Source organism: Ananas comosus, linkage group 6 (assembly GCF_001540865.1).
Source record: "Ananas comosus cultivar F153 linkage group 6, ASM154086v1, whole genome shotgun sequence".
Taxonomy (NCBI): Eukaryota; Viridiplantae; Streptophyta; class Magnoliopsida; order Poales; family Bromeliaceae; genus Ananas; species Ananas comosus.
The window spans coordinates 3610955-3621952 of NC_033626.1; the positions used below are offsets into that span (position 1 = coordinate 3610955).

General features: G+C 43.2%; 1 protein-coding gene across 1 annotated transcript; it reads left to right on the forward strand.

Annotated features, from left to right (window-relative positions):
• Positions 7268-10071, forward strand: LOC109711642 (serine/threonine-protein phosphatase 7 long form homolog). Its single transcript, XM_020234787.1, has 5 exons — positions 7268-7937; positions 8033-8118; positions 8189-8279; positions 8809-9240; positions 9333-10071. Exons 1-5 carry the CDS (start codon positions 7290-7292, stop codon positions 9915-9917), a joined length of 1842 nt encoding a protein of 613 aa, XP_020090376.1. The 5' UTR covers positions 7268-7289; the 3' UTR covers positions 9918-10071.

Genomic DNA, 10998 nt, shown 5'->3' on the forward strand with positions numbered 1-10998 from the left:
AGTGTTGTAATATTTTAAAAAAATTGTCGCTAAATAATAGCGACAGTTTGAAACTGCCACTATATTAAATAGCGACTGCTTTATAAGCGACAGTTGTAAAACCGCCGCTACAACTGCCGCTATGAATTATAGCGACAATTTTTTTACTTTTAGTGACAGTTTTATAATTGCCACTATATGCCATATTTATTGTAGTGATTTACCAATGGCCGAATTCGCCTACAACAACAGTTATCATTCTAGTGTGGAGATGGCACCATTCGAGGCTCTTTATGGGCGGAAGTGCCGATTTCCCATTTATTGGAGTGATGTGGGCGAGCGCACAGAATTTGGCCCCGAGGTATTGCGGGAGGCGGAAGAAAAAGTTCGCCTTGCTCGCAAACGGCTACTTACGGCGCAGTCTCGACAACAAAGCTATGCGGATAGGCGCCGACGAGATTTGGAGTTCGCGGTGGGTGACCACGTCTTCTTGAAGGTCTCGCCGATGAGGGGCGTTAGACGATTTGGAGTTCGGGGCAAGCTAAGTCCCCGATACATTGGCCCATATGAGATTTTGGAGCGGATTGGGACGGTGGCTTATCGACTCGCGTTACCGCCAAAGCTTGCGGATGTACACAACGTATTCCACGTCTCCAATCTCCGCAAATATATACCCGATCCCGAGCACGCAATGTTGTATGAACCGCCGGAGCTTCAGGAAGATCTAAGTTACGAGGAGTTTCCGGTGGCAATTACCGCTCGTGAAGTGCGTAAGTTAAGGAATCGAGAAATTCCTTATGTTCGAGTCCGGTGGAGCAATCACGACGATCGCGAAGCCACCTGGGAGCTCGAGGAGGAGATGAAAGCGAATCATCCTCGCCTGTTTAAGGAGTGATCAAGGTATGAGCCCGGAATTTAAGATTCTAAGTAGATGGTGAAGTATTGAGTTCGTTTCGAGGACGAAACTCCTTTAAGGTGGGGAGGATGTGAGGAAGTGAATTCTCGAAATACGAGGATTGGACTTCGACTGGAATCGACTAGTTGTCGATTGTGTAAGCTTCGGAAAGTCCGAAGGTGATTATAATGCATAAAGTGCATTAAAGAAAGGTCCGCGAGAGCACCAGTGCAAAAATCTGCACTGGAGCAGAAATGCTCTCGGGGACCAGTCCCTGGCAGGGAGGGACCGGTCCCATCAGGCTCGGCTGCGGGGGTCTCTGATGAGACCGGTCCCTGGTAGTGAGGGACCGGTTCCCGAACGTTGGCCCAGCGAGATTAGCCGAAATTTGGCTAAGTCCCGAGAATCCAGCTCGGGAACCGGTCTCCCGGGGACCGGTCTCTCAGGCAAGGACCGGTTCCCGAACGCGAAATTCTTCTGCCCGAGATGGAGAGCTCTCGGGGACCGGTCTCCCCGACCTAGGACTGGTCCCTCGCTGCGAAAACAACCCAGTAAGGGCTGTGTATTAGATGGAAAGTTGAGGGGCCTATTTGTAAAATGGCCTTTATTAGAGGTGGGGGACCCCTCTCTCTCCCTCTCAGTTGCTCTCTCTCTCTCTCACTTCCTCTTTGCTCTCTCTCTCTAGAAAGAAAAGAAAGAGAAGAAGAAGGAGAAGAAGAAGAAGAAGAAGGAAAAGGAAAAGAAGAAGGAGAGGAAGGTGGAGAAGGAGAAGGCTAAGAAGAAGAAGAAGATATCTTCTTCTCTCCCTCTCTCAAGCTTGGAGCTTGGACTTTTGAGGTAAGCCTCAAACCTATAATGGTGGATTTGTAAACTAGGGTTTTATGGTTTAGAAATGGTTCGAATGAAACCTAGAGAAGATAAGTAGATGGTTCGGGCTCACAATCGAAGCTCGCACCGCGGATTTCTTCCCCGTTGCCATTCTAGGGCACGGAATTGGGATTTTGGAAATCTAGGGTTTTGATCTATTTTGAGTGGTCAGAAACCTAATTGCCATGTCTCCGAACGCGTAGGAAGCGACGGTTCGTCGATTCGTTGAGCGGGTGCGACGTTCCGGCTGAAACAAGTGCTAGAAGGTCTATTTTGGCCGAGGAGCCGAGGCGACGTGCGAAGACCGCAAAGTCAAGCTTGCTAACCTTGCGGCGTTATCAAAAGGTGGGTGGTGTCCATCCCGAAGCAACCGGGCCCCCTTCTATGTCTTAGTACATTTCGATTCTTGCATCTTGTGTTGTTGCATTATAGGATGATTGTGCATTGCCTTTCCTTATGCTTTCCTTGATGATATCGTAGCATGTATGGGATACTTGATATAGTGGATTGATAAGGATTGGGTCGAGACTTGTGAATCCTATAGTGCAGAGAAAAAGATGGGCTCAATGGTTGATTTAATGTTAAACAAAGAACGAGTGGCATCTAGTTGATAGTAAACCATGAACGAGTGGCATTTAGTTGATAATAAGCAAAAGAACAATGAGTCGTAGAGTATATGAAACCTACGGACTATATGATGATTGTAACCCCTAAAGGATAGGGTATTCTCGAGACGAGGATTGGATCATGCTCACGGTCTGTTTTTAAATCTTGTGATGGAAGCCCCACACAAGTAGTGCGCTCCGGAGTTGGTCACGTGGGATCGCCTATTTTGGGTCCCAAGGGATCGCCTATTTTGGGTCCCGGCAGACGGTCTCGGTTCGTAGTGCGAGTTGACCCTCCCTACCTTCGAGATGGCTAGTGAGCAGTAGGCTCCTTCAGGGAAGCCACGAGATTAAGAAACAAGTAAATGAGAATCGATGAACGAGTAAATAGCTTTACCTTTGGACATGAAATAGAATGGGTTAGTTTGTTTAGCTTATTTTCATTGTTACATGCATCTAGTAATATTTAAGATTAGGCATAGTTAGGTGTATGCTTTACTGTCTGTCATTCTACCGCTTTCCTTTATCTATCTAATCTATCGTTATCTACTTTTGCCCGCTTGGACCTTAGTGGGAGATCGACGGAGTCCGGCGTCCCGGAACCCACTGCGAACTAAGGAAAGGTTTAGTTCTCACCCCATTTTATAACTACGAGGGCGGCCGAGCGAGAGTTCACACGGTTGAGGATCCGCGTAAGGGCCTACGCCCTGTTGCATTAGCCTATTACGCTTCCTTTTTGCATTAGAGCACCCGTTGTATCTTGAAGAGTAGATAGATGTTATAGGGTGTGAGGTTTTTCATTTTGCGAAATGGTAGCCCTTATGTTTTATATTTTTGGAAGTTTAAATGTAAAGTAAACTGCGTTGATTGATATGAATGTAATTAGATAGACTCTCTCTCTTTATCGTTTAGCTTGTACTGCTTCATACTTGTACTATGCTCTTTAGTTGTTTTAGCATATTTCGTGGCTCTGTTGTTGTTCTGTGTGATCATGTTATGTATTTCAAGTGATTTTCCTGGGAACATTGTTTGTACTATGATCTCGCTGTTGCCTTGGGGCGGACAGGGGCAAGGTCCCCTGTCCGTTCGGCGTCTGTCCCGAACCGCGACCCGAAACCTGTACCAAATTGGTGCGTCTCGGGGCGTGACACTCACAGTGGTTCTCACTGTGAGAAGCCACTGTGAGCCGTTCCCACACTGAGAAGCCACCACCCCACCCCTTGTGAAGAAAGACTCTGTAGCCTTCCTCACATGAGAAGCCTTCCACTGCCCCTCCCCCACACCAAACTCTCTGGCAAACCCCCGCACCCCCCTTTTTCCTGATTGGTTCTCTGTTCCTTTGTCACGGTTATTCCGCGTTCTTAATGCCAAAGTAGTCGCGCCGCGACCGTGCTTGTACAATGGGTAATACCATCTTTTTCCCTCCTTTTGTTGTATGTTAGAATGTTGATATGTCTTGAGTTTAATAATTTTTACATGTTAATATATTAACTTTTAGCTCTATATCTGGCAACATTGTTCCTTTCTATATCCATTTGGACGGAAATTTTTCGCAGAACAATAATGTACCACGAGTATAATTTGGTGGCTAAAGAATTGGTTTGCGGTCCCGACGCCAAAAAATATCTTCATTTGGATTTAGAGATGGCAAACTAATTACAATTGTGTACTAATTATGATCAAGTGGAGACCGTTCTACGCCATCACGGTTTGAAATGCTTCCCTCCAATGGGAGGCGAATGGGAATTTGTTAACGTATCAAATGACAATACACTATCTGGCGTGATGAGTATATTTCCGTTCCATGGATGTATAAAATTATACGTGGAGAAAGATAGGTTGACGGCACACGACCGTCCAAATACCGTTTATCAAACGGAAATGTGTCGTACCCGCAATGATCAAAGAAATTACGTCAATCGCGAACGAGGTCGTACATCAAGGTATAAAGTAATGATCTTTATAATCTTTTTCGTGATTTCTCAATTAGTTTAGGTGCGCGAAATTAATAACTTTGTCTTGTAAGTGTTTCAGAGAGTTTGGAGTTCCATCTCAGCCAGTTAGTGCAGCATTGCCATCTGCTGTGATGGATTCGTCTCCGTTGGTTGATCAAAATGAGTGGTAGGTGATTGTATGATTTAGTTACGTAATAAATCAATGTGAATAGTTAATCTTATATATCTCTCTACAGGTCTACTGCCCCTCCTTATCAAAGTCCACGACCATCATCTTATGTTCACGGATGGACGGATTGGGAAGTCAGAACCACTATCCCTCCTTATCAAAATGAAGGTCCATCATGTGGTGTTCATCAATGGCCGGCTTGGGAAGTAAGAAATACTAGCCCTCCCTATGTAGATGAAGGTCCAGGATCATCTAGTGTTCATGAATGGCCGGCTTGGGAAGTAAGAAATACTAACCCTCCTTATGTAGATGAAGGTCCAGGACCATCTAGTGTTCATCAATGGTCGGCTTGGCCAGTAAGAAATACTATCCCTCCTTATCAAAATGAAGATCCATCATGTACTCATCGTGAATGGACCAATCGGGGAGTGACTACAACTGATCTATTGGACGTAAGTAGAAGTGATGAGGAGAATGTTAGTGAAACTGATGAAGAGGATCAAGGGCGAATTGATGCTCATTCTAGTGATGACGAGGAGTCCTTTGTTGCGTGTTCTTCGGATCCTGATCATGACGGTGGTTTGAATGCCCTCGCATGCGCCATTCGAGATGAAGGTGTTGAATGGATTGAAAACTCAAATGCCAACAACGAAGATGTACCGGACCCGGTGGAATTCGTGGAATTTGAAGATCAACGACAACGGTTTGTCCTGGGTAATGAATTAATTAATCAAAGCGTTGTTGATGCATATAGTGAATAAAATATTGATCAGGGTCCTCCAAGTGATGAAGCATGGGCTAATCGGACTTTTTCTGATAAATCATCGCTAGTAAGGGCCTTGGACGCTTGGCACATTGCACATAATGTGCAGCTTAAAGTTGTTAAGTCAAATACAACTAGATATACTGTGCAATGTGTGGTCGATTCTTGCCCTTGGAGATTACATGCCTCTCAACCAAAAGGTAGTTCATTTTTTCAAGTAAAGACTTATAAAGGTCCGCACACTTGTTTGGTTCCAATTCTAAATACAAGACATCGAAACTGCACATCATCTTTCATATGTCAATTTATACTACCTACACTGAAGGCAAGGCTTACAATGAGTCCGATGGAAATTCAAGCTCGAGTTCAGAGCGAGTTACACGTTAGCATATCATATAGCAAGGCTTGGCGGGCACAGAATAAAGCACTACAAATTATATACGGTAGTTGGGAGCAATCATACTGCGACCTTCCTCGATACTTCTCTATATTGGAAACAACAAATCCAGGAACTATTACAAAGATTGATTATATTAGTGTGGCGAGCAATACGAGAATGTTTTCACGAGCCTTTTGGGCTTTTGGACCGTCGATTCATGGTTGGGAGTATTGCCGGCCATTACTTAGTATCGATGCTACTCATCTGTATGGGAAATACGGAGGCCACGCATTAATTGCCACAGGTGTCGATGCGAATGGTGGTTTATTTCCGCTAGCTTTCGCAATTTGTGAGGGGGAGAATGGCTCAAGTTGGGAGTGGTTTTTAAGTTGCCTAAGAAGGTATATAACAAGATCTCGAGTTATTACACTAATTTCATATCGTTTTAAAGGCCTAGTGAACCTCGTTGCACTTGTATTCCCACCATCTGAAGGTCATGCTCATCGATGGTGTTTGCGACATATGAAGGCCAATATGAATATTCATTTCAAAGAAAAACACTTACTTAAAATTTTTTATCGAATTGGGAGTGCTTCCGAAGAATGGCAATATTACGCATTAAAGGAAGAATTGAAGGCTATGGATGAAGAAGCTTGGCGTTGGGTTGACAATCTTCATAACGATAGGACATACTGGGCTAAAGCTTTTGATGGTGGTCGACGATTTGGTATTATGACAACTAATCGATCGGAAAGTTTAAATGGGGTGTTGAGGGGAGTTCGCGCCTTACTAATTACAGCTTTTGTGATGACAACATTTCATCGAGTGGTTGAATTTTTTCTAAAACATCGGACAGAAGGCGCTGCAATGTCCACGCAGTTTGTCACGACTGTTGAAAAAACCATCAATAGCCGGATGAGAAGTGCGAGAGGATATACCGTTCAACGATTTGCATTTCATATGTTCAACATACTTATTGGCGGGGATGATCAATACCAAGTGACTATCAATGGAAGCAGTTCTACATGTTCATGTTTGTGTTTGCAACTCACAGGAATCCCTTGTTCACATATTTTGTCATGTTGTAGTTCATCACACATGAACATAGATTATTATGGCTTATGTTCTCCTTGGTATACTGTCGAATCATATTGTAAGGCTTATGACCGCAATTCTACCCCGTACCCGATCGTCGTTATTGGATCGCGTCATATGAGTCCCCTATAGTGCCACCACGCGGGAGAAGAAAAAAGGGACGACCCAGATCTACGCGTATCCGTAATGTTATGGATGAAGCCAGTGGGAATAGGAGGGGCAAGTGTAGTATGTGTAAACAGCCTGGACATTATAAAAGCACTTGTCCTGAAAATCAGCAAAGAAGAACTGAGAGGCGTCGTCGATAGGTTTTTCTATATGAATATGACACTTAACTTCTTTAATCTTTTATACTTACGCACTAATTTTACATCATGTTGTATCTAACTAAGTTTTTTTTTTTTTACAATTTCAGATGGATGATCATGACGAGCCGGGACCTATTGATACATCCGTGCTGACTGAGCAGCCATGACATAGATCTGCTTTGATCAGAGAGGAGGTAAATTTTTTAAAAATATTTTAAATTTACGTAGATCTTCTTTAACTTATGTACTAATTTACGTGCTGGCATTCACAATCATGCAGGGATATTCTCCTGTTCAATTTACGGAGCATGGCCGTAAATTGAACAGATGGCAGTGCGAGCATCCTGCGGTGTTGGACTTATTACGCCGAGCAGGATTTTATTACGTTTCACGATTGCGCCGCCTACAGCTCGATCAGTCATTATTGGGAGCATTAGTCGAGAGATGGCGGCGGGAGACACAGAGTTTTCATTTGCGACATGGAGAGATGAGTATTACTTTGATGGACGTCGCAGTTATTACGGGACTCCCCGTCGATAGTGCGGCAGTGACTGGAGGGGGATCCTATCAGTGGGCAGAGCTCTGTGGATTACTTCTCAGGGTGGTTCCGGAGGATATTAGGGGTGGTGAGATCAAGATAGATTGGTTATATCAGCAGTTCCATGATATCCCTTTAGACGCACCTGAGGCTATTGTTAGAGCTACGGCTAGAGTATATATACTATTTCAGATAGGATGTAGCTTGTTTCCAAATCCAAGCGGGAACAGGGTGCATTTGAAATGGCTGCCACATCTAGAGGATTTTGACCTTTGTGTTGCATTAGCATGGGGTGCAGCCGCGCTAGCACATCTTTATCGCGCCCTAGGAAATGCTTGCATCAGGGGAAAGGTCGAGTGTTGTTGTTTTGGGACATTAGTTCAGGTACAATACTTCTAACAAGAAGACCCTTATAATACTTCTAGTTAAGTCATGGTTTTTGTAAAATTTCTAACAGGAATGTTTTTTTTTTTGTATAGATATGGGCATGGGACCACCTACATATTGGCCGCCCTGAGGTAGTAGGCCCGCAGCCTGAGCTTGTCGACATGCCATTAGGGTGTCGGTAAGTATTTTTTCATTTTAAGTTTTCTATATACTAATTTTTCATAACTAATATGATATAAATGAAACAGGTGGAATACTAGATTAGCATTTCGGGACAATGTCAGGACTACTGACATTGAGTTTTATCGTGATCAGCTGGATCAGCAGTTAGAGTCTCAGGTATATACAAGTTACTCAATCTGTCGAATTTTGTATTCAATAATGTGATTTATCAGTATCTTCCCATTAGGAACACTTAGTTGCATGTCAAGTTTTACTCTAGCTGCATGCCTCAGGCCAATGTATAGAACATACCAAAACCCAATAAAAAACATCTCCTTTGCAACATGAAGATATAAATGGTGTGTATCCAACAAATAAAAAGCTATAACACTAATAAGTGTGTTCAAGTACACAAACAAACCATCCCAATGTAATGTAAGGATGAATGAATAACGCGTGTATAGAAGCTAGGCTACTATACTATCTATACTATATATAGAGCTAGGCTACTATATAGAAGAATCTAAATTTCTTCAAATTCTGATAGAAAATACTTTAAACTATATAGATTAAGATTAACATTCTTGATCTTGAATTTAAAAGTCCTATGCTCAAATTTTAAAGAATATTCAATTTTCACCGTCTATTTTCACAAAAGATCATTATATGTATTTTGATAGCTAATCATATGTATTTTTCACAATAGATTATATGGAGGCCTTATGACGACGCAGTGTTAGAGACGCTCCCACCTTTTTGTCTGGCGGGGTCCCAGGTTTGGCGATCGAGGACTACCTTAGTCTGCTTCCACATTATTGAGCTCCATCATCCCGATCGTGTGCTTCGCCAGTTTGGACTACTACAACATATACCTGAACCTGTGCTTGCCATACCTCGCATCAATTCACGAGGCAGAGCAGATGAGGATTGGGCGGCATACCACGCCTCATACATTGAGCGTTGGAATGATAGATTGGTAGATATAGCAGAGGTGGCCCCTGAGACAGATCCAGATCCGATACGAGCTACCACTGTTTACATGCAGTGGTATTGGACGATCACCAGGAGGTGGATATCTAGACCTGTACAACGGCCACCACTTGCCTATCAGCCATGTGGACACGTCGAGAGAGTATTGGTATGATTGTAATTGCAAATATCTTTTTATATTAATTTTTATATATACAAGAAAGTTTCGTATAATCTTTTTTGATTGTGCTTTTATTTCAGGTTGATATCGTGCAGAGATCACATTATACGATCAGACGTGTCCTACCCGATATTTCAGGAGGTGGAGTCTTAGCTACCCTATCACAGGTCGCCGATCAGATGGAGGCAGTTCTGGAGACTTTACCTACGCTTCCACACTATGTACCTCCAGGATCAGCAGACTATGGTGGAGCATCGACGTCCGGGCATGCACCCGTATATAGTCCACCGATGCCATCATCACCGATAGGGGAGCCACCTTATGTTGATGTTACGGACCCGGCACCAGCACCAGTACCGCAGGATCCAGCTCGAGCAGGTGATATTGTTTATTTTAGGCGTCGACGGCGATCGAGGTCTATCCGTACAGATCAGCCCTCCTCTTCAGCTCCTCCACGGCCAGATCAGCCCTCCTCTTCAGCTCCTCCACGGCCAGACATACTACCGGCACATGCTACTGCTGTGATTGAGCCGGTTATTGAGGGTGCTGCTATAGAGCATCTAGACCAGTTGGAGATCTTGGAGCCTTTTGATGAGCATGATGTTGGTCGTGGTCGCGGACGTGGTAGGCGACGTGGTCGAGGAGGTCGAGGGAGGAGAACATGATATTATATTTATATATTATTGTATAACTTGCATTTATTTTGTATATTCTGTTTTGATTATTTGGTATTGATTATATTATTGAGATTCTATTGGTTGTGATGTTGTAATGTGTATTAATTTTGTGATGTTGTGATGTGTATTACTTTTGTGATGTTGTGATGTGTTGTGATATGTATTGATAGGTATCTGTATTGTATTCTTGTATTGAATCTTGTAATTGATTTTTCTGCGGCAAATTAATTGCTGTGTGTGTGGTAGCATTGGACACGGTGAACCATTCACCGTGTCCAATATTAAACATGGACACGGTGAATGGTTAACCGTGTCCTATACAAGTATCTTCACAACCCCGAAAATGGCTAAGTCCGTGTCCAATACAACTAGCCAGGCCGTAATTGGCTATGGAAGTAAAGGACACGGTAAATGGTTCACCGTGTCTAAACATGGTGATTGGTTCACCGTGTTTAGACACGGTGAACGAATCACCGTGTCTAATGCAATATAACTCCCCGCCGGTGGTGGGAGTAATACACTAAACACGGTGATTAGTTCACCGTGTTTAGACACGGTGAACCAATCACCGTGTTCATCTTGACCACCTGGCCCAGCCCCTGCCCGCGTGGCGCTGACGTGGCGCTGGCGTGGCAGAGGCAGGGCCATTTTTGCAAATAAATTTTGGACAGGGCTATTTTTGCAAATAAAATTTGTCAGGGGGCTATTTGCAAAAAAAGCCCCTAATTCTTAGTACTAATTCAACTAAGAGGAGACATCTCAAATCAAAGTATGCTTTAGTTGACGCATGTCAACTATGATTCTTTTTTTTTTCTTACCAAAAGAAAAATATGCACTAAATAACAACATACCTCCATACAACGTTTTCATCTAAACTGTTGCTTCTTCGCTATGCAATAGACTTGCCAAGTCCGGACACCCAACCTCAACTCAGGAGAAAATTAATCTGGATATTCATTTAATTCAAATGGAATCCGCATAATCAATTTATGTTTTAGTTGAAAGTCACTAAAATAGTTCTTTTAACACTAAACATTAGATTTTTCAATGAAAAAATAAAATTTTAAAT

Bases quoted from the DNA above. Each gene is read 5' to 3' on its own strand.
- LOC109711642 (XM_020234787.1), top strand. From the start codon at position 7,290: ATGCAGGGATATTCTCCTGTTCAATTTACGGAGCATGGCCGTAAATTG. The intron at 8,119-8,188 runs GTAAGTATTTTT...TAAATGAAACAG, and splicing joins GACATGCCATTAGGGTGTCG to GTGGAATACTAGATTAGCAT. The intron at 9,241-9,332 runs GTATGATTGTAA...CTTTTATTTCAG, and splicing joins GACACGTCGAGAGAGTATTG to GTTGATATCGTGCAGAGATC.